The sequence below is a fragment of the Tribolium castaneum genome, chromosome 5 (assembly GCF_031307605.1).
Source record: "Tribolium castaneum strain GA2 chromosome 5, icTriCast1.1, whole genome shotgun sequence".
Classification (NCBI taxonomy): Eukaryota; Metazoa; Arthropoda; class Insecta; order Coleoptera; family Tenebrionidae; genus Tribolium; species Tribolium castaneum.
Genome location: NC_087398.1, coordinates 7285941 through 7308855, shown reverse-complemented (window position 1 = coordinate 7308855; position 22915 = coordinate 7285941). Strand labels below are relative to the sequence as shown.

The 22915-nt window shown below is 33.0% G+C and overlaps 5 protein-coding genes across 7 annotated transcripts in view; 1 reads left to right on the top strand and 4 right to left on the bottom strand.

Moving 5' to 3' along the window:
* The window catches only part of LOC103313091 (tyrosine-protein kinase transmembrane receptor Ror), a 29896-nt gene extending 20808 nt beyond the window's left edge, over positions 1-9088 (bottom strand). Inside the window, exon 1 of one of the 2 annotated variants that reach the window (XM_008195437.3) lies at positions 8772-9088. In XM_008195437.3, coding sequence (XP_008193659.1) covers positions 8772-8820 — 49 coding nt within the window. In that variant the 5' untranslated portion in view covers positions 8821-9088. The remainder of the gene's footprint in view (positions 1-8771) is intronic. The other variant, XM_008195436.3, reaches the window with a different exon arrangement.
* Positions 9089-17418: 8330 nt separating this feature from the next.
* RpL17 (Ribosomal protein L17) lies at positions 17419-18215 on the bottom strand. 2 transcript variants are annotated; one of them, XM_965154.5, is made up of 2 exons: positions 18097-18215; positions 17419-18035 (listed from the first exon to the last, which is right to left on the bottom strand). In XM_965154.5, exon 2 carries the CDS (start codon positions 18027-18029, stop codon positions 17481-17483), a length of 549 nt encoding a protein of 182 aa, XP_970247.1. In that variant the 5' UTR covers positions 18030-18035; positions 18097-18215; the 3' UTR covers positions 17419-17480. The 2 variants fall into 2 exon arrangements, with proteins under 2 accessions (XP_970247.1, XP_008193660.1); XM_008195438.3 differs by having other exon boundaries at positions 18083-18204.
* A 29-nt stretch (positions 18216-18244) lies between these two features.
* On the bottom strand, positions 18245-20008 carry LOC103313092 (uncharacterized protein). The gene is made up of 3 exons (XM_008195439.3): positions 19653-20008; positions 19405-19607; positions 18245-19235 (listed from the first exon to the last, which is right to left on the bottom strand). The coding sequence occupies exons 1-3, from the start codon at positions 20006-20008 to the stop codon at positions 18352-18354; spliced, it is 1443 nt and encodes a 480-aa protein (XP_008193661.1). The 3' UTR covers positions 18245-18351.
* Positions 20009-20106: 98 nt separating this feature from the next.
* On the bottom strand, positions 20107-21098 carry LOC658939 (uncharacterized protein). The gene is made up of 3 exons (XM_008195440.3): positions 20692-21098; positions 20381-20641; positions 20107-20333 (listed from the first exon to the last, which is right to left on the bottom strand). Exons 1-3 carry the CDS (start codon positions 20987-20989, stop codon positions 20164-20166), a joined length of 729 nt encoding a protein of 242 aa, XP_008193662.1. The 5' UTR covers positions 20990-21098; the 3' UTR covers positions 20107-20163.
* Positions 21099-22754, top strand: Rpp30 (RNaseP protein p30). The gene is made up of 7 exons (XM_008195441.3): positions 21099-21294; positions 21350-21486; positions 21534-21605; positions 21653-21721; positions 21766-22040; positions 22427-22506; positions 22554-22754. The coding sequence occupies exons 1-7, from the start codon at positions 21198-21200 to the stop codon at positions 22700-22702; spliced, it is 879 nt and encodes a 292-aa protein (XP_008193663.1). The 5' UTR covers positions 21099-21197; the 3' UTR covers positions 22703-22754.
* The last annotated feature ends 161 nt before the right edge of the window (positions 22755-22915 follow it).

The window sequence follows — 22915 nt, the reverse complement described above, 5'->3', positions numbered from 1 at the left end:
AATAAAGCAGATTTACGATAAGATGACTCCGAGACTTATTGCTTTGTTTGGGTAATAACCGAATTATTGCTATTTTAATTGACCGATCAAATATCAGTTTATTAAATTTCAGTGGTGACATTTATTTATAAAATATCACTTTACATGTAAATTTATATTATGGGTATTTAAATGAAACTTTTACAGTGAATAATTGAGATAGGAATGAATTATTCATTACATAGGTATATCTTTTCCCTTTTTTTAAATTTTTTATTTAAAATTTGTTTTTTAATGTACGGTAGTTTTCCTCCTTTCTTTTTTCTGCCCCTCACTGTCTATAACTTGTCCTACATAACCTTTGATTGTTTTCCACCCACTACATATTGTCACACACCTAAACAATGTCACTGTATAACTGTGCTTTCCTGACATGCATCTCATAAAAACAAAATGATATTACATACATCAAAATATTTTTAATTTTTTCGTTTTGTGTTTCGCTAAATACTTAAAACAGTTTATGCAGTATACCTACACCTACTTCCAACAATCGTTAAATTATATTACACTCTTTGATTTTTGAAGATAGGACACACCTGCCGTTAATTTTAACTCGAAATGTATAATGGAGAGATTTACGTCATTTCTATTTCTGAAAAAACAGATAAATTCAATTCCCCAAAACACAGTTCTACAAAATTGCACCTAAAATACATTTTTTTATGTGACCATAACTTGACCACATAAAGTATGTTGGTATATTTTTCTATCTTTTATAAGGCGTATAATTTTACGACGTTTAAAAATCACCTTTACGATGAGACATGTTTACATTTTTAACTGTTGGTACATGTGAATAGCTTTCTAAATAACGAATAAGTGCGACCGCAATTTTGGCGGAAGGAAGGCTTTGTGACATAAAGGGTGAAAAAAGCAGCGAAGGAATATAATACACAATAGTTAACCACAATCTACAACGCCAACACAATTTGCTTTCTTGCGATTAGACGCTGAAATAATTTTAATAAACGGAACAAAGCGAACTCTGTTTGTCTATGATTACGACAAAATTAAAATGAGTGAAACTTAATCTTTGCGAGAAGTTTGAGTGTGTTCTGTGGACTGTCGTACAATTGCCCCGATTTGTTAACGCATCTAAAATTCAATTTTTCGTTTCTCGTATTCTAGTTAACAGAATTATTTCACCACAGCGAAATAATTGCGATGATCGATTTATAAAAAAGCATTTCAATTTCGTCCTGAATCAGAATTCCCAAAGTGTATTTTATCGAATGCAACTACGCATTTGACACGAAGCAATGGCATTCCTGCATTTCCAAAGCAGGAAAATCCTGAAATTTGTACATCAGTATTTATTGCATTCCTTACTTGAAAATATCGAATCAAACTCACACATGGAACTAATCTAGGGTACGCGTATTTATTGCGAGATGGTGGAAAGTTAAAAGAACCCAGTTTCCACGTGCAAATTATTAAAACATAAATTAAATCCCAGCGTGATTGCAAGTATTATGAGTTTATTCAAAGTGCATGGTTTGGACACTCTGAATGGCCAGTGTTCTAGCCAGAAACGCATTCAACTTGGGGACAAAACAAATTTGACGGCAAGCATAAAATGCAATTTGACCAATCGAAAATTTTTCTAATGTATGAGCACAGACTTTGTACAAATTTCGAACCCTTTGATCTATGAGCTACATACTTGTGTACCAGATATAAAACAATTATTATTACAACTCATTGGGTGCAAATTCAAATCGAACGTTTCCGGTAGATAAATATTTTCGTGGAACTGGGGAACAAGAGATTCTATAATTAGCAAAAATTTGTTGGTTGTTCGAACGAATTCGTTTATTGTATTCATAAGTAAGTCAATATTTGTTAAAGCAGTAGAGCCGTTTCATAATCGCTGGTTATCTCGTCCTTATGTACAAATTGTTTGTCGGGACCTTTAACCCTAACCAGAGACATGGGTCGTTTGTAACTTGTATCACACAGGGACCGACTGCTGTTAGGGATTAGAGAAAAGCCACCACACATCATTCACAAACAGTTTTATCCAAATCAATTTTTTTAGCATTTGAAAAGCATCATTATTTATGACGGAATGAATATGCAGAGCGATAAGAAACGTCTCCAGTCAGACAATGACAAAACATCCTTGAGTTATTAGGAAAAATCAATTTGTGTTTGGTTTTTAAGAGTTTTATTTACCTATTGATTGTATGGATTTGTTTTAATTGGAAAACTGGAAACGGTCAAAATATTTTAACGTGTGAATTGGGCGTAAGTACATACGAAAAACAATGACGTATGCGCACGAGAAAGGAAAGCTGTGATAAAATGGTCGAGATATTTTAAATAAATCAGTGAAAGTCTGCCCACTCGAGAGGTAGGCGAGAGAAGAATTAAAAAAGTTTGATAATAAGCCTTATGGCTTACCTACACACCGGAATCTATTCCAATTCCGGGTTCCGGTTTGAAAAATCTTTTTTGCTGACAATTTTCAAGCTCTGTTCGGTAGTCGAACAAGATTTTAAAACTTGTATCGCATTTCTTAAATATTTTCTTACGAAATAAACTCATAGAACTGTACCAATAATTAATTGTTGAAATATTATTTAAATGAAGATAAATAAATATCAAATGGCTCCTAACAGACTGAATTTTTTAAATAATTATTGTGTAAGTTATTTAATATGAGGCCGACATAAATTATTTGATTAAAATTAGTGGAATAATGAAACTGGGATTAGGACTTAGATTTCGTTAAATTCCCAACCGTTGTAGGACCAGAAAATTGATCAAAAACTAATTCACCGCACGCGTTTTTGATTGAGAGGATTATTGGTTAAATTGTAGAGTAATGAAGCGAGCCTCAGGAGACAATTCCACAAATATTGTTCGTTGAGTTTTATGAAAAAACGTATCTGGAAATTTCCTTCCTTTTCCTCTTTTCGGATTTAGCATACGTTGGCGGGATATGTATTAGTATTGGTTTTTGAAAATATATTAAACCGGATTTTATGTGTTATTATATTTTCAGACATCAAATACCAAATATGAAATGTGCAATAAAGGCCGGGAGCTGTTGTGGACAGGCTCAGAGACTTGGATTTGGATTGAAATCGCGCCCAAAAGAACGTTAAAATATTAAGCTTGTGTGTAGGAATGGAAATAATCTCTCTAGTGTTTTATGTCCGGTTAGCTAACAATTTCATTTTTTAATTAAGCTTTGCGGGTGATAAAAAATTCGTTTGAAAAGTCTGCACGTGGCGGTAGACGTAAGTAGTTATCTGGAGATCCAACATAATTAAAAATTTGTTTACAATGTCATAATTGTTTTAAATATTTTATCGATTTGTTAGCATAATTCACTCGTGTTTGACAACCTCCCGCATGCATAATTAATTCATTTGAGACGACTCTCATCCATCAAGAAACTCCCACAAACTTATTTTTGATAATTTACTAATAAATTATTTACTCTCTCAAATATTGAGCAATAAAAGCACCGTAAAATCCGTTTACAACTCGTTCGGAAGGATAAAGGCCCGTTTTTACACGGCTTCTAACGATTGATACAACGTATTGTTTCTAATCTTAGATTTATTCGGCTCAGCAAGATACTGGACCACTGTTAATTGCATTTCTTCATTTCCTCTGTTGGATGACCTGTAGCGTAATAAAACTGTGAAAGAGGGAATTGAACAAATCCTAAATAAGCCTTTTCTCAACTGCCTCTGATACGACTCGAATCCCCTATAAAAGATTAAGACTGTTTAATAACCACGATCTTAAGCAAGATTTACAGTCGCTAAACGCTTCCAATAACGTAATTACACGTTGTAGACGATTTGTTAGTCGTAAATCCACAAGCAACAGCATTAATTAATGGCATTCTTTCGAATTATCAGCCTTAAGGTGTATTTTCAATTATCACAGCCGCTCTTAAATGCTCGAGTAAATTATTAAAATTAGCTATCTGTTTTAAGCGATCAAGAGCGAATATTTTCCGATTATAAATCTGCGATAGCGGAAGTTGCCGTTACTTCGACAGTAAGCTGACAGAAACAGAAACCAACTTTAGAGTTCTAGTAGCAATTTCACGAAATTCAGTTGGACAGGAGTGCACACTGCTCAAAAGCCGATTTTCTCCTCCAGAATTAATTATGCTAACTCTTTTATCTAAGATAGGAGACAGATCTAAGGAGAATTGTCTCATGAATAAAATTATCAGTGAACCAAATTAAAATCAATATCAAGAAAGGTATTAGTAATTTAATTAGGTACTTTATGCTGTTTTTATAAACAGGTCTTGTACAAAGAATCGTTTTACGGATTTATAAAATGATTCAAAGGACAACGTAAATATCGCATTAATTAATAAGAACACGGGGGAAAAATTCCATGTTTATTTTTTCAATTGTTGACGAACTATTTTCAATAGCCCGCCTCGTTAATTTTCACTTCATGTGACGTAAACAACAATTTTTTGTTTACAACACGTTTGAATGGGAGCTTTTGCTAAAGCTCGGGACGTTTGGATATAACCGAATAAATCATGAACTGTAAATGCAATCTGATTTGGTAGTCATTTGGACTGTTTTTCTCATTTTACAACTTCTGACTAAGTAAATACCAATTAAAATTTGGCGACAACATTTGAGAATTTAATTAGCAGCGAAAGCGAAGTGTGGTTTATGCATATATTTTCAGCCGATATCTGAAATCGCATAAATGCACCAATAAATTCAGTTTCGTTTTGTCATAAAAGAATAGAATCGTTAATTACCAATTTACGATTCTGCCAGGCAGGTACGATTTCTCGCTGAAAAATATCACTTGTTCAACTCATTATTTTGCCGTGTTGAAAGCAGTAAAAAGTGAACGTGAAGCTTGTTTAGCATTTAAGCAATTATTCTTAGCAAACACTTAAATAATTGTGCATTTCTTGAACGTAGTTTTATTCCGAAAATAAAATCAGCCATTAAGCCCTTTCAGGGATAATCATGTCATAAAATGTGAGCAATTTAAAAATGGACATGAAAGTTGCTTGTTACCACAGTCAGTCGAACATTTTAATGACAATGTTCTATAAATATGAGTTACTAGAAAGCTTAAATTACCCACCGACAAAAAATCGAATTATGTACAAATCATGGCACGTAACATGCAGGTGTCTTAAATATTGACTTTTTCATTAACTCATCAAATACCGGTACACAGCGCTCATTTGTCCTTGTATGTGTAATAATGGTTCAAAGCACTAAATCTGGAATCGTTATCCTGAAGGATCAAGAAATTCGTTTCGGGATTTTTGCGTGGTTGTTTACGTAAATAGTTCGGCTGGCTCGTGTGGTATCAACTTTCTTAGGAACAATTAATTTCCATTGGCCTATCTGGGTGTGGATTTATCAGACTGGTGGTTCACGTGTCAGTCACAAGCACAGACGCAATTTGTCTTGTACCGTAAATTGAATACGTTTTCTAAAATTCACCCATTCACAAGAGTCGAGAGAAGGGAATTCAATAATTTCTCAAAGTCTGGACCACATCGGACAGGTACCAAGCTATCAGCATACGTATTAGCCCCTAATGACGCCGTAGCAGTGTTGTTTTACATTTGATTACTTTCCCAACACGTTGGGTCTGTTAACAGGTCTAATAGATTTGTTTTTAAAATGTTAAGTAACTGATAACGCAAATAAATTAAGGCGTTTTAGCATGAAATAACAGTAAAAGATTCATTGCCCTAAAAAGGACAAACAAGTTATTTTTTTCATTACCATCACCAATCAAAAATTTATCTGAAAGAGTTTTCATGCTGACGTGCCAACAAAGTCGTCCGAGCACTAATTGGCTGTTATGACAAAATCAAGAAGCAATTAACTCCAATATTCAGTTTTTGTATCACGCTGTATGATATTACCAAGCAATATCGCAAAATTGCTTTAATGACCGTTTCCGGTCGCCCTTTCTGTGGATGCAAGGAGGCAAGTTTGCGGTTTTTGTATTAAAAAACTATAAGGTACATTTAAACTTTAAATCAAAACTAAACTAAATTCCTATATCTAGTCAAAACTTCACGAATATGTTTTCAGGCACTTTTATTTTGCAAAAAACTCCAGTTTATAACTTATAGGTGTCTGTTTCATTTGATGTTGGCGCTAACAAGGGCTGTCCAATTCTTGAAGCAACAAAGAAACCTTTTTGCAATTTTGGTTAAAAAAGATCTGGAAAATATTGATTTCTATTCCTATCCACTTCTATCTCCTAGAAGGGTTTTTATCAAACACCATAAAGTAAATCATCATTAGTTAATCACAATAACAATAATTAAAACTATGAACCATTTTTTTAATTTTTTTAAAGTGAATTTCATTTTCGCATTTAAACTTTTAGCTAATAGTGAAAGTGGACTAAGTTTTCTGGTAAAATTGAGTTTTAATCGCAGATAGCGAGACGAGCAATTGTCCTCATACGCAGCAGATAACTCCAGACATAAAATTTTATTATAGTCATCGTTTTCCCATAAACAAATCCGACTGTAAATAGTTCTTTGTAATTATCAAACTGGTCAAACGTCATTATTAAATGGTCATAATTTAACGCACAATCTAAGCAAGCAAATTCTATATTGCATCCTACACTTTTACATGCAATAAATTGCAAACCGCTATACACCGATTGTAATGCTATAGCAAATACATTCAGAGAAGTTGTTCAGCACCGTTGTAATGTTCGTGACAGTATCGCTCGCAACAAAATACGACCGAACAGTGGAAAAAATACAGCATGAAGCACGCGAATTCCGTTAGTAAAAATTTCGCAAATTTATGGCACAACAAAATCAAATTCTGATAAATGAGTCCGATTGTTGACACAGTTCTTGTTTATTGTGTACTTTTCTGTAACATTCGATAAATGCTGGTGAAGCGGAAGATTTTCAGCGAGTGTCCAATTCATGAATCCAGCGACAATGTTTCAAACATTTCAGCGAACATTGTGTTAGTAATCGGCTTGTCGTTTTTCCCCATATATAAATATTTTTGCATATCGGTTATCGATAATAATGTATCGGTAAATAAGATAGACAATGACTCTACTGTGTAAATAAATGAATGACAAATTGCCTTGTCTAAAATTGTCCATCCGATCTGTTTATCATCTTGGCTCTAATTACCGGATTAGTGAGACAGATGGAAATTCGGTGCCAAAAATCAAGATTTCGTCCTTATCTTTTCTCAGAGTGAAAATTCACTCTAGAATGATTCCGAACCGGTTATTAATGATTTTCTGAAGGTTATCTCTAACCTTTCATCTCTATAATCAAGTACTAATTTCAGAGGTAATCAGTTTTGAGATTGATGAGATTTGTACGCAGACGGAAACTTATTTCGATTAGTTACTTCCCAGAGCACGAAATTTTCTCACCCATTCTTCCGACAAAATTAATTTGTTTCCAATTTGAAAACTTTCTAACAAGTAGCTCGTGTCTTATTAATTCAAGTGAATTGTTCCAATCATTTACTGCAACCCACGCTTAATAAGTGTTGTGATAGCCAGAGCTTTTCCAAATCCATAAACATACAAACTGATTACTTAACACTTGCTATAATTAAGAGGTTTTACGAGGCGGAGATGGGCGTTAGCTAATTATTGAACATTATGCACCTGTAGGATAATGCAAATTAGTCAACGGAAAAATACCATTCGTTTCCTTTTAAACCACTGCCATTTATCATTGGTGTAAACCATTTTTTAGAAAACAAGTGGTTTGGTTTTAATTAAATCCTGCAATAAAAATCTTTTAATTAAAAAGTGGAACAAACAGCCACTTGGTACTACGGGGAAAATATTGAGATAAGTAATCAGCACTTATTAATTAGAGTATGAATTACTTATTCAGGCCGGAAATAACAAAATCAAATCTTTATTAATCTAATGACAAGAGATAATATTTGCCCAACGCTTAGAAAAGGACCAGAGTACAATAATTACATAATTATGTATATTGTCCATTTACGGTTGTTCACAATTACCACACACCGCAAATATTTGTAGCATTTCTGCATTTTTAAGCGATAAACAAATTGTAACAGCTGCCAGGATCGATAAATATTCAGCCGAATAAAAGTCATAATATCTGCTTTCTCAACTTTGAGGCTATAGAAATTTAGTGTTAATTGTTGTGGCTGTTTGAAAGTGATTGATCATTTTTTTATTATTCTTAAACGAATTTTCAGTAAGTAATTACGAGCGCGTTTTTTGTTCACATTTTTCTCCATTTATTTTTTTGGCTTTCACTAAATAAGCCCAAACTTTCCTTGAAATTTATAATTTGATAGAAAACTTAATTGTGTAACGGAGGACTGCGTCCGTATTGTATCAACTGACCCGGAAATATAATATTTTCGATTAACTTCGTATCGTATTAATTTCGTATTATTTTTCGATTGTCCTTTGAGAGGGATAAAGTTTGTTTTGACAACCAAAAAAATTAAGTCGTGCCGTCGGCATAAAGAAATTTAAGTCAAAGCGAAGCTTTGCGGAAATGGGAAAACAACAAGCACAAATATTTTCAATTTTTCTCCTATTGACACAAGAGCACGAGCGAATCGAAGATTTTCCAGCTGGATGATTCAGTAAATAAAAATAGATGTATTCATAATAATAACTTATCGCAACAATTTGGTGAAGCAGCATTGTGATTGATGACCAGAGATCAATCGCGGTTCCGTCACGAGTCAAAGCAGTGCACTTACCGTCCGTTTTTTCGACGACCCTTCTCTTGGAGCCCTTCCTGTTGGTCATTTTCACGGGTGAAGCACAGGGTCCGCACGAGTCATGATGGAAAAGTGTAAAAGTAGTCCGTAAACAGAGTGCGCGCGCGAGCTTTTCGTAAGCACGTTTCAGAATGAGCTTTTCAGGACATGAGTTGAAAGCTACTGAATGTAAAGAGTGCGCGACAAACCACCCTGAATGATGTTGATGATGAAATTTCCCCACTACTCTCCGCGAGAGATGAGTGCAAGTCTAGTGATCGGACGAGATTTCACTATACTATAATATTGACCGACAATGGAGAGTCTGTTTTCGATTTGTTGCTCGCTTATCGCATGGTGTTTTTAATTAGGGTCGGCCTTTAGATTTCTGTGTTTACGACGACTGCGTTTTACGAAATTCGGCCCAAATCGAACACAGAATACAACCCAGCAGCGGTTTGCATTCGGCCGATTAAAACTACAAGTTTAAGACAAAGTTACACTCTACGAATGCTTGAGGGAAAAGAGGAATGACCAAAACTACTCGTAAATCACCACTTTTTTGAGTATTTTATTCGGAATCAAAGAAATAATAAAAATATTTTTCGCACTCCTCAGTTTTGACTCCCATTTATTTTTTGGAATTAATGTCACAAATGTTAAAAAAAACAGTTTTTCGTTGTGTAGATCTCGGTATTTTCTTACTGAGAAATGAAACTCTATATTTGCGGGTATTATTTTTTAAATTTTAAAATGAATTTTTTTTGTTCAAAATAGTACCAAATTCGCGCTGAAGTGCGTGCAAATCTTGTTATTATTAATTATTAATTATTTTTAATTTATTAAAAAAAAATAATTTTATTTAATTTATTAATTATTTCTTATTAATTCCCAGCAATTTAGATTGCTTTGTGCCAGAAACATTCAGCAAAATTTTGTCCAAACAATAAGGCAAAAATCGCAAAAATACGAGTAGGTCCGAATTAATTATTTTATCCAATTCTGAGCTAGTAATCATGCATAGATAAAAAAAATAATGAAGTAATATAAACTTTCAAAATAAAGTAACTGCTATTATGGGGTGGGTAAAGGATATTGAGTAAAACGACTTGATAAAATCAGATCTAAATTACATTAATTAAATTACGAAAAATTCTTAAAGTCATATATTTGCTGATTTTTTATTACCTACTTTTTTGGTCTTCGAAACGTTTCCAAGAATAAAACATCAAGTTGATAGGCGTCACATTAAAATAATTTGCTTTAAAAGTCTTAGAAAAAAGTTTTAGAAAAATTAAATTACTTTAAAGAACCCAAAATCTAGAGCTTTAGTTTAAAAATAAAAAAATTAAAAGTTTAAAAATTAAGAATTTTGATATTAGTGAACTAACTTTGGAAATACGTCCAAAAACATAATTTCAAATGAAATATCCTATTTTTTGTACATTAACCAATTTTCGGAGATTAGATCGTAAATAAACAAATTCTTGATGTTATATTTTTTGATTTTTTATTGTCTCCCTTTGTTAGTTGTACGAGTTGTACTATTCGATTATGTTCAGAATCAATCAAAATAATTTGCTCTCATTGATAAAAATAACAAATATTGAACAATAGCCTCAGAAAAATTACTTTAATAGTTATTTTAATAAAGCTTAAAACAATTAGAGCTACATCGGAATCATCACAAGTTTAAAAATTAAGACGTTTGGTATTTGTGAAATAACCTCGGAAAAAATTTTAAATAAAATATTTTTTGTACAACTTTACTTTAACCAATTTTAAGAGATTAGATCGTAAGTAAACAAATTCTTGGGTAACATTTCTCGATTTTCTGTTATCTACCTTTATTTTTGGTTTCGAAACATTCCCAAAAAAGCCCAAGTTGATGGACAGCATTGATGTTTTACGAGTATTAGTCGATTCCATTGATAAAAATGGAAAATACTTAACAAGAAACTTAGAAAAATTAAATTATATTATTATTACTAATATTATTATTAGGAATTATTATTATTATTATTATACTTTAAGCTACTTTAAAGAAAATACAAAATGTAGAACTACATTTTTTGCACATTGGAATCATTGGGAGTTTAAAAATTAACAAGTTTGATATAACCTCGGAAATACGAAATGAAAAACCCTATATTTTGTACTTTTAGATGTCTAAATAGCCTGTTGGAACAGCTTTCATATTATGAAGATTGAACTAATAATGAGAAAAGTTAAAATAGGTAGTTTGTTAATAAATTTTGTTTATTTGATCTTTCGTATGTTGCATATAGTTGGGCAAATAATCCGATTTATAAAGCCTTTAATTAGTTTCATTCAAATGTTCCCAATTGTTTATTTTTTGCCGAACATATACGAAAGCGCATGAACGCTGCCAAAATGGAAAAGGTTATTGTTGAAATCCTTTAGGTATTAAGCAGCTTTTTGTATTAAGTATTCTCTTACACATAAAGTGCAGCCAACATCATTAATTAGACTCCTAAATCCTTTACCTGTATTGCAGATGTTAGCTATTCACCAGTTCAACACTCCCACTCAAGGTACTTAGGTTTTCCTGTATTTAGGTCAAAATTTATTACGCGTATAAATCACCGGTTGGTATACTAAGCATGTAATACTTAAGATTTTTCCCAGTGATTTATGAAATGCATTTTCTGCAAAAGGTGCTTTTCATATAGAGGAATTTCTAATAAATATTAATAAAAAGAGAAATTGGAATATTTCAAACAAAATGTGTTTTTGTAAAGATCAAGCTTTGAGCTCCAACTTCCTGATCTTGCTCCACAGTGATTATATGCATAGTTAGCAACTACGACAAAGTGTATTTGAGGAGCTTTCTCACAAAGCACCTCTGAACTAGACTAAAACCCCCAATAGAGCTAATTAATTTCTAGGCGATTATAAAATTATTACGCTATTTTCGATAATTTGCTGCTAATTATAAATCTGACAATCCTGAGGAACATTCAGATTCAAGCACATGTAGGTCATTTTCGCCATCTAGTTTTGCCTATTGGCATACCACAGCCTCTAGTGATATTGAAATATGAACCGGACAAAGATCAGAGATTTCCACAGATAAACCCATCGAGTCGTATATTCCATTTATTGTCACTAAAGCAGGTGTGACTCGACTCCCATATATAAAGTAAAACGCCTATAACGTTTCATTTCTAGCTATATGTCAAAAAGTACAACCGTTATTGTAGTGTAATATGAAGTTATATTTTATGCCGCCGTCTCGTAAAGACACACAAGACAAGAAACTTCAATTCAAGTCATATTGTATTCAACGCACAGCATTATTTTTACAGTTTATGTTTGAAGTAATCACAGTTGCTACTTCAGACTGTTACACAATTTAATTATTTCATTATCTGATAATAGTCTTCGATTATGTTTTAATGTCCAACACTCGAAAAAACAATGATTTTTCACAACAATGTGGCAACAATTTTCCGCTCAGTTACTAATTAGGTGCTCGTAGTAATTATAAATGATTTAAATGAGACAAGAGCTTTGTGCCAAGACAGGTATTACACTATAAATCAATTATTGTTAATTTAAATTATAGCAATGATTTACTACTTGTTGCTGTTGCGATTATTTCCGCATTTCCACAATAATTACTTCGAAATATCCTTAACTGTATTCAGAACAACTCTTCGCAAACAATATAAATATCCAAAACCCGGTAATTGACGTCAACTTCGCCAAACTCCTGAAAAACTTTATGAGACTGCGAATGGAAGTTATAAATGGCATTGCGTAGGTGATAAAGTTATAAAGACATAATTTTTAATATTGGTGATAATAAATATAAAGATAATTATTAATTTTCAGGCGTCACCTTCACATTTTCATTTCACTCTGTGCCATAAATAAATGCGAACAATGAAATTACTGAAATTTATGGTATGTCAATATAGGTCAGTTGCTTTTTGATAAAAATTCTCCATCACACGAGGTGTACATATCAATAAAAGGATAGTTTATGGCGGAGTGTTAATTATTCGTCTGAAAGAGATGAAAGAAGCACATAATTTACCATAACGAACCCAGAATGCTAACAAATTGAATAAATAATAAGCGTTATTTATTAAATTTAATAACATTTGCTCAATAGGAGAGAACAGTTGCTTGGAGATTTATTGGGAGCTGAACCGAATGGCAGTTTAGAAACCACTATTTCACGGTATAGGCAGGTCAAGCAGGTGAAGAAAAAATTATTTATTTATTTATTTGACCAAAAAGCTTTGTAACTTTGCTACCGAAGCTCACCACAGATTATTAATAAATATTTTGCATATTCTTTACACTCAAAAAGCAAATAGAAAGTTGAAGCATATGAGTCTGTTTAAAATAAATAAGGTGCAACATCACCTGCCAATTAAAATCAATTGTAACCATCTTTGGAAAAATTTTATTAGCATCATTAGAATTATTTTATGGTCAGACACTGGCCATTGGTAAAAGTGCAATAAAATAAATAAAAACAAACATAACAGTTCGCTTTCAAAATCCTGAAAATTAAATTAACAAATAAGGAAGTAATTTAATACCTGTTGTTAATGCATATTTTTAATTACCTGATAATGCTTTAATACTCTATGCAAGGCCGGACAAAGAAAACTCGGTGAAACTGAATTTCAGAAAAAAAGTAAAACATTTTTTGATTATTTATTTCTGGAAGTTAATTACAATTGTTTATTGACAAACCTAGCAATTACACCAAACGTGTACCGTTAGCTACTTCTTGATTATAACTCTGTCAAAAAAAATTATTTCCCACTGCTTCCCAAACGGGAATGAAGCTGCTAATAGGTTATAAATATGAACAATATTTCTTGGGGTTCTTGATGAAACTCCGCTGACGAATTCAGGAGCTTCTCTTCGAGGCGATTGTTCCAGCAAGCTTTAAGTCGTTTTATTAATTGTAAATCGTCCGTATCGCCACCACAATCAAAATTATTATTCTTGAGGTACAAAAGAAATACTCGAAGCTTTGAGCTCGACATAAATCAGTGAGCGCAACCACGTTCAATTAAATAGCCAACCAGGTTTGTTTGTATCTGTTATCGGCATCAGAGATGTAATTTATTGGTAACAGAAAGTCGGATCATTTTTGCACTAATTGATAATTTACATAGAACAAAATCGTGTAACAGTGATGTTGAATGAGCCGACGAAAGCCGCCTGTTTATAGCCATCTTAGAGAATTTATTAGAGTAATATTTCTTACGACGCATCCACGATTCAGCAATAATATCGATTTATACCACCATAGGTTTTAAATGCCTTTTATGGAAGGTCTTAATGGGTAAACACAAAATGACATTACCTTTATAAATTTCCCCGTGACAGCAGCGTTGTATAACGTTACAAGTACAAGTATGCTTGCTGTATTTTATGACAATATCTTAATTTTTTAACGTTCCTGGTTATTAATGGCGACATTTCGAGTATTTATCGTTTGTTCGGCAACTTTTCCAATTTTAATAGTAAATATCTCGGGAGAAAAACCGAACGCAACGCGGTTCCTAATCGTATTACAGAATTACAACACACCTCCACCTGTCTCGAAATTTATTAGACCCAACCCTAGGTGAGGGTTCGGCTCTAATCCTGGCGTGAACGAAACAATCGGACCAATTTTTTGTTTAATAAATCGAACAAATGTCTCAAGCCTTATCACCACATTCTCTCCCTATCGCTCTATTCAACTTTAACCTCTCTGCGACTTGTGTTTCATAAGAATCGTTACTTTTTATCTATGTTCCAACAACACTTATTTTTCCATATGGGCCATGAAGATTTTACTGCCACTACAAAGGGAGAAATTCGACCCAAAACACACAAACATACGGGGGAGAATTATGAGACGTTGTATTATTATCTCGTACAGCCCTTTAGGAGAAGTGCCCACGTAAAGAGCTGACTTCGACAGTATGGAAGAGGTCTGTGACCAACTGTGTAGTGTGTGGAGTAACGGTGTCAAAGGAGTGTGACGGCTTTGCAGAGTAAACAAACCTACGATGTAGCCTGTCAATGGGCATCAAATGCGGTCGAGGAGGCGGACTTTTTAGCAACCACACAATTAATTCAAAGTTGAAATTTAAACACACGAGGAACGATGACCAAAAAAACTAACATAAAACTAAAAACATTATTAATTCACATTAGTCCAATTTTTATTTTCAAAAAATATTTACAATCGTCATGGTCACAATTTAATTTTGTTTTCCGTTCTAAAATAAAAAATCCACGTTCATATTGCCACAAGCATTAAACTGCGTTTACCAACGATAAGGTGATAAAAGAAATTCATTAAAAAGCCCATTTGTGCTTATTTACTGAAAAAAAATCATGACAATACGTGAAAAATCAGGACCAAAACACAGATGGTAAAACCAGGCGTAACTATCAAGATAACATTTTTGGACCTAATTATTATTGATTAAGATTGATTAAGAGAAAAATTATTAGACATTACGATTTTTTTTTCATAACTTGCGCAAGTTTCTTTTTTTTATTCAAAAAGGGCAATACATATGCCTGTACCTATGTAATTCCTAATTGCATTTTCATTCTTCATTTATAACCTGTTAAGGATGCTACTACTGCCTCCCTTAACGAACAGTTATAAATCATATCAAAACGCCACAACTTGCAAATTTATGAGACATTTCACATACCTTTATTTAGTTTAACATACAATTGATACAACAGGTAGGTAATTTATTAAACGTTCAAATCTAAATAATGTGTTTTAATATTTAGTTAGGTACCTGTTTCTCTTTCTTTTCGGGAATTTTATTAGACACATATCAAACATGAATAATTCAACATTTTTCATGTACCTATACGAGCAGGTGAGTCTGCCAAAAGTATATTTTTACCGGGATTTTTACTACCTATGACTCGAAATCTAATACTCGTACAGAAATCAGCGCTTGTGAATGTGAATACGAATTATTTCAGAAGTTATCCACATTTCCTTCTAATTGAGATTATTAATTAATATTGAAGTTGCTGAAAAAATATTTCTAATGACGTCCTGATGAAATAAACTGTTTTGAATACTTGAATTGAATTGAATTTTTTCCTTTAGGCATCATTTAATTTATTTTTACATTTACATTTTTTGGGAATATATGACGTGACTTTTAAATTCTAGCAATAATATTCAATATTTTCTTAAATTTACTAAGCACTTTGATTTTGAATTTTTAAGGCTCTTCAAAATTTCTACTTGTAATTAATATCTTGTAATGCTGTTAAAAAATGACAAAACGTTGTCATTTTAGGTATTTATTACCTGTGGTATCAAATTTTTTATTTTAATATATGTTTTATATCCAGTTTTTGAGGTGGTCAGTCGGTAGGTAGTGGTTAAAAAAATTGATATCGATGTTTTGTTCTCAGATTTTATTTTATTTCAGTTAATTTGCATCGATTTTGAACATGAAACTTGTGGTGATTGTATTTTTTATGTATAATATTAACCTGATGAAGTTTATTGTATAAACGAAACGTTGCAACTCGTCGTTTTATTTAGAAGTTGTAACGTCCTTAAATTTTCTACCAATAAATTAATTACTTAAGGATAACAAAAACCTTCACATGAAACAGAATAAAAGCTAAATAAATACATATATAGTTGGCCAAAAGTATGGAACCAAGCGTTTTGTACCCTACGAAAAAACAAATTCTCAACTATTTTAAAAGTGATCATCTAATGAAGTAATGAATCAGTGTTTTTCTTTAATAAATTATTAAAGTTGCGTTCCGAGCTCATTTCGTCGATTTTCCGACATGTATGTGTTCATTCGAATAATTTTATTCGCAAATATCAATTTCAATGGATACAACCACTTTGGCCAAGTTCTAAAAATCTTTGTAATAATGAGCTCGGAACGCAGTTTTAATAATTTATTAAAAAAAACACTGAAAAGCAATATTATTAAATTAAAAGTCATTTTTAGAGTATAATCTTTTAACAAAAAATTATCGTTTAGCAGGGAGCCATTTGAAAAAAAAAATTTTTAATAAATTAAAAATTAAAAGGAATTCGAAAAAATTTGTTCTTGGAAAATGATCATATTTATTAAGTAGTTGATGCTCTAATTAGTTTTTTCGTAAAGTAACATATTTTGGGCACAAACCGTTTTTCATATTTTGGAAAATAAACACCAAAGTATTTCAATGAAACAAAAATATATTTGAACGAGAAAAAAAAGAAAATCACCATTCATTGGACAGCTCTGGACCGTTTTCGCCCTTTTGGTATCAATATGTTATTGTATCCAAACAACATAGATTATTTGCAAAATAATTTAAACGGTGCATTTTTTGTTAAGAAGTTAGAAACCATGAATTATTTTGATTTGGTAGCATTTTTTATTTTTTAAAAATTCCCATATTTGTGGGTAGGCAACCAAACATACTCCTAGGCAATTTGGTAATATAGATGCGACTTCTATTTACTTTTTTTATCTAAATAAATGTTGAGAGAAAAACAAGACTGTTTTTACGACCAAACTGCAATAAATAAATATAATTTTTGCAAAATCCGGAGAATAAAAACTTACAAAATGCACTGAAAAAGGTGATGGGGTAAAAAAGAAACAAATTCTTTGCAAAAAAACTTGTATTCCGTCAAGTCTTACATCTTATTAATCAAAGAAAATAAAATTAATGAGCAGCCGCTGCCGCTTTGCTCTTTTTCGACTTCTCCACTGTCTTCTTCTTGCCCACTTTCTTTGGCGGTTCAGCGACACTCTCTCCCTCAGTCAACCACAACTCAATGTGGCACGGGGACGACATATAGGGATTAATCCTACCGTGTGCCCTGTACGTCCTGCGCCTCAAACAAGCGGCACGATTGACTTGGATATGCTCCACAACAAGCCTATCAACATCAAGACCGCTGTAATCGGCGTTACTCTCGGCATTCCTCAACAACTGGAGCAAAAACTCGGCCGATTTCTTCGGCCAGCGGCCCTGTGTTGTGCCCCACTGCTTGGCTTGGGCGCATCTGCCCACACCCCCGTTGAACTTCCTGAAGGGGACACACTCTTTCTGCGCCAAAACGTTCTTCAAGTAGGCCACAGCGCGCTTCAGGGGCATCTTCTTGATGGCATTGGCGGTTTCACAAGTGTTTTTGAAGTGAACTCGCAGGTTAGAGCCACGTGCTTTGCAGGATTTAGCCGCATTGTCCGGTTCCCGTGCGTAACGACCCATTTTTCACTAAAAACACACAGATTATCACAAATAAGCTGCTTCGCAATACGTACAACTAATTTATTACTTAATTTTTGGCAAAAAAATGCCGAAAATAATCACCACAGTTCTGTGAACCTGACAGAACCTGTAAGAAAGAAATGGCGGACCGACTTCCGCTGCTGTCAAACGTCAGGGACGCCAACGAAACGCGCCAGATTCAAAAACAACGCAAATTTTGATGTAAAACTTTAATCAAGTACAAAAATAAAATACAAATAAACAAAATCACAAGAGTAGCGCTACAAATTTTTTGAGTTAGTTGTATAACTTTAGAAATCTATTATAAGATTCTTTTAGCAACCACAATTTTCTCTGGTTTATTTATATTTAAATACAATATCATGGACATAACGCTGATAATGGAGCCAACAACAACAATGTAAAAGATATATCTGAACCAAAAATCGCTCTCCATATCTTCAACGTTATGCGTCCACCACACGAGACACATGGCGAAATTTTGAAGAAAGACCAACGAGAAATAACCATAATACATAAATTTCGTCTTCTTGAACTTGATTTTAAACTCGATAATACAAAAAATGTAAATAAGCCCTATAAAGACAAAAAATAAAGCTTTGGCTCTTTTAACTTCATCACTTTTGACATCATAAATTAAAAAAGCAATGACTATCAGAAAATGTGCGAACAGCAACCAAATTGTAGCATCAGGATAAAAGAAAAAGAAAGCAGAGATCGCTAAGATTCTCACTAGCAAGAAACACGACCACCAACAAAACGCCACAAGTTTTCCCGCTAAATCATCTTCGGGGAGTCCCTTGATTTCTGCAACGCGTTTAACGTTAAAATCTGGTTCCGAAGTTTCTTGGTATAATTTGCGTAGGGGGCCATCAATGACTGAAGTTTCTCTAAGGGTTCCGGGGACTTCTTTCAGATCATTTAACGGTCCTGTTGAAGGCTCCATGTAAGAACCGCTGCTCCGTCGACTTTCTGATATAACAGGGTCTTCGATATTTTTCGTTTGGGGTTCTACAGGAGCAGGTTTTAAAAGTGAATCGACTTGATCAATGCCAGGCTTCTTGTAAGCTTTAAACCAAGGGTACTGCTTTCCCGCCAACTTTTGGGTCTTGAATCGGTGGTAAAACGCCACAGTTGCTGATAATTTGGCCAGATTAAACGCAAAACTTAAGATTTCGGCATCGGCTACAAAAAAACTGTCACAAAATGAACCACAAACAAAAAGAATGTAGGTTTTCTGAAACCGTAATTTTTTACTGATGCACATCCAGCATTACACGTGTGCGCATTTTGTTAACTACTTTGGTCACTCGAGTGACGATTTCAGAAAAAAACATTTTCAACACATTCTTACTGGTTTGTTTATTCGTGTCTTGAGTTTGTCTCATTACTATGTTTATGTGGAGTAACATTTGCGGCAATGATTGTAAAAAAGCTTGGAAAAAGAAATACAATTCGATGGAGCGTGGTGCTGTGACTGTTTCTATTGCTTCGGAAATGTATTTTTCATCATCTGAACGCATTCCTTCAATTGACCAGAAAATTCGTTCGGCGTATCTAGAATTATTTAATTCATATTCTTATCTCAAATATTTTTTTTACCTCCAGACAGCCCAGATTGGGAATAATAAATGTTCCAAAGTTTTAATCAACCACCACAAGAAATTATCACACCCACAGCCTTCCATTTCGGGCCACAATTCCCATGATGATGTTAGCACAATGTATGAACAAAGTGAGGGAAAATAAATAATAAATAAAGTGACGGAGGCCCATATGGGATCATTATCCTTGTAGTGTCTGAACACCACAGCACAGTCACTTGCAAACAAAAAAACATACAGTAGGAAAGAACAAACTGAAGGAATGAAATAATTTATTATAACGTCCTGTCTTGGCGTGAGTTCGTAATTTAGAAACGTTTTCCTTAAGTGAACCTTTCCTTTGTTAACACTCATTTTTAGAAAAATTCAGGTTTCTGACATGATGAGTCAAATTTTATCACACACTGAGATAATAAACCATTTCCAGCGTTATCAGTATTGATAAACATGAGTCAATTTTCATATATTGTATTTTACACTATTTTACTATAACTTAACAGATTAGTGTATTATCTGGCAGGATGTAAGTCTTCCAAGTAAACCGAATGTTTTTCCAACATTTCCGCTACAGGATCTTGTTTATTACATTCCGGGTCATATTTCGCTCCCAGGGCCCATAAGGAATCTAAATCATATACAGTCCTAGCTTCGCGCGAAAATATGTGAAGGGCTATATTTCCTACAATTTCAGATAGTAAACAATTGAAAACAAAAAACAAAAATTACCTAAATCTAAAGCTAACCAATCCTTTGAATTTTCGCCTTCAAGCTTAGGGATAAGATCAGTTTTGTGCATTTTTTTCTTATAAATCATCCTAACAAACTGAGCAATTGCCTTCATATGTTTGTGTGACTTTCCAGTAACAACGCAAATGTACTCAACATACTGAATTTCTTTAGGCACCGCAGCCACAAAAATGTCTTCAGCATTTTCAGAGTGAAGCACTTCGATCAAGTCTTCAATATTATAAACACCATTGACACCTCCTTCAAAGAGACAATGTACAAAATGTTTCAAACACTAGTGATTGTAATACTCTCTAAATTAAGGCCCACAAAAGGGTCAGGTTCCTCCTCTTCAATCGCATTCACCGGATTTGCGTATTTACTCCGGTCCTCGTAAATATCGAGTATGACTTCGGAGTCTTCATCTCGAAAAATCTGGTATTTTGAGCTCATTTCGCCAAGAGGTGTCTTTGTTGTACTTTGGGATGTGTCTGGGGGTTGGGTTTTTGTACTTTTGCCAGATTTCAGTCTCCGCTGGACACAGTTTTGTAATAAATAGAGACACTGATTTTGCGGCCGCGTTTTGCTTAAAAGTCGTGTCACAAACATGGTTTTTATTAAATTAAAATAAACAAATTTAGATTTTGAACATAACCTTTCAAATTGACGTGCGTCAAAAAAACAGAGACAGATAGATTAGTTTTTAAAAATTTAGACAGAGAAGGATGACTTTTGACAGATTGTGGTAAACATGTGCTAGTGCTAGGTTAGGGATTGTTTAAAAATTTATTTTTATAAAAAAGTAGTATTACGGAACATGAAGTTGGAAGTCAGAGGTTTTTTTGATTACGGTGTCTCTGAGCATTGTTTGGACAACAACAAATATGAATCGACCATTAAATTGTTGTACGATTGTGAGTTGCAAACAATTTTATTAACAGCAAATTTCTGAGAGAAAATGTATTTCAGTCGGTTACAGGACAATAGCAATAAACCAAACAATCGATGCAAATGAATTAGAGCAGAAAAAGAAGAAGAAAAAAGGTGAACTTAGAGAAGGCCCCTCAGATTTTGTACCAGAACCCTACAAAATAACTCCACTTGAAGTAATATTTTTACCGAGATTTTGTTTAAATTAATATCAATATTGCAGGGTTACGAAGACTTAACTATTCTAAACCGCTTAACAATAATTTTTTCCAATCAAGACGTGATGCATAAAATTGTAAGTTACCCTGATAAGGTTATAAATTTGTTACATTATTATTTTAGACAAAGTCTTCACACTACAAAAAATATCACATAATCGCGGTTTTACCTGAAACGGTTCAAGCAAATGCGGTAAGATTTTCAACAAACAAAAACGGTTTAACACTTTTTTGTAGTTTGTTTGTAGCAGCTTTGAAGCAGACATATTATGCTTTCGTCCAGAGAATAAAAACCACATTAAACGTTCAAGAAAAATGTACAAGCAGCTAATAGACAGGGGCTATCATTTTGAAATACCTTACGCGCCTGCTATTGAAGACGCCGCTTTAAGGAGAAACATTATACACATGGCACATCTATATCACATTTTTATCAAGTCAAGAAATGTTATCGTGTCGAGCTTAGCCGAAAGACCTTCTTTGCTTAGGGGGCCTTATGATATCATTAATTTGTAGGTATTCTTAATTATTGGATCAAATATTTTTTAATTAGTAAATTCGCAAATACAGTTAAAGTGCGTTCGTTTAATTATGTAATTTTTCTGGTCTGACTAATGGTGGGAAAAGATGTATTTTTTGGCAGGAAGTTATAAATTATTTATGTACTTAAAAAAATTATTTAAATTGGCATTTCTACAGTTTTGAAACAGTTAATAATCAATTTTAATTTTAAGTCATTGTCACTGCAGGGGTGAAAGTTCTACAAACTAAAAAATTTGCATCGCTATCAACCTAATAATTTCTTAACGGTGCTGAGGGAGACAACTTTGTAGTAATTTTAATAAATGCAAAGCTATAAATAGGAGTAATAATACGAAATGTTTTTTTATTTTTGTAGAGGTTTAATATTTGGATTAAATGAAGAACAAGCAAAAAATTCCATAACAACTTGTGGTCGCAAAGTTTTTATCAATTCAGGTAAATTAGATACGTTTGTAGTTACAAAATAATTATTAATGTTTTAGTTGGTCGAAAACATGGTAAGGCTGTTATGTTTGCTGAAAATGTGGAAAAAGAAGAGAGTTCAAACGATTGTGAAATAATAGACTGTGTTGACGAAAGTGAAGAAGACATGGAAATTGATCAACCAGCATTAAAAAAAGTTAAACAATAAGTTTTTATTGTGTTTTTTAATTGTGTTATCAATAAAATAATTGGAGTTAAAATTGTCTTTTTTTATTATTAACAATAAAATTATGCTGCTAGAAGAGAATGTATAAATAGGTGCTGATCTAATTAGTTTTTAATTGCAGTTCTCATATTTAAATAATAAATATTCTAATTAACAGGTCTGATAAATCAATACGAGTTTTGTTGCAAAGAAAGT

Coding starts and splice junctions, on each gene's coding strand:
- LOC103313092 (XM_008195439.3), bottom strand. CDS start 20,008: ATGAGTGTTAACAAAGGAAAGGTTCACTTAAGGAAAACGTTTCTAAAT. Junction 19,608..19,652: donor CCAATCTGGGCTGTCTGGAG/GTAAAAAAAATA, acceptor AAATAATTCTAG/ATACGCCGAACGAATTTTCT. Junction 19,236..19,404: donor AGACACGAATAAACAAACCA/GTAAGAATGTGT, acceptor GTTTTTTTGTAG/CCGATGCCGAAATCTTAAGT.
- RpL17 (XM_965154.5), bottom strand. CDS start 18,029: ATGGGTCGTTACGCACGGGAACCGGACAATGCGGCTAAATCCTGCAAA.
- LOC658939 (XM_008195440.3), bottom strand. CDS start 20,989: ATGTTTGTGACACGACTTTTAAGCAAAACGCGGCCGCAAAATCAGTGT. Junction 20,642..20,691: donor TGTGGGCCTTAATTTAGAGA/GTATTACAATCA, acceptor GTCTCTTTGAAG/GAGGTGTCAATGGTGTTTAT. Junction 20,334..20,380: donor TTGGTTAGCTTTAGATTTAG/GTAATTTTTGTT, acceptor CTGAAATTGTAG/GAAATATAGCCCTTCACATA.
- Rpp30 (XM_008195441.3), top strand. CDS start 21,198: ATGAAGTTGGAAGTCAGAGGTTTTTTTGATTACGGTGTCTCTGAGCAT. Junction 21,487..21,533: donor ACAAAATAACTCCACTTGAA/GTAATATTTTTA, acceptor TCAATATTGCAG/GGTTACGAAGACTTAACTAT. Junction 21,606..21,652: donor AAGACGTGATGCATAAAATT/GTAAGTTACCCT, acceptor TTATTATTTTAG/ACAAAGTCTTCACACTACAA.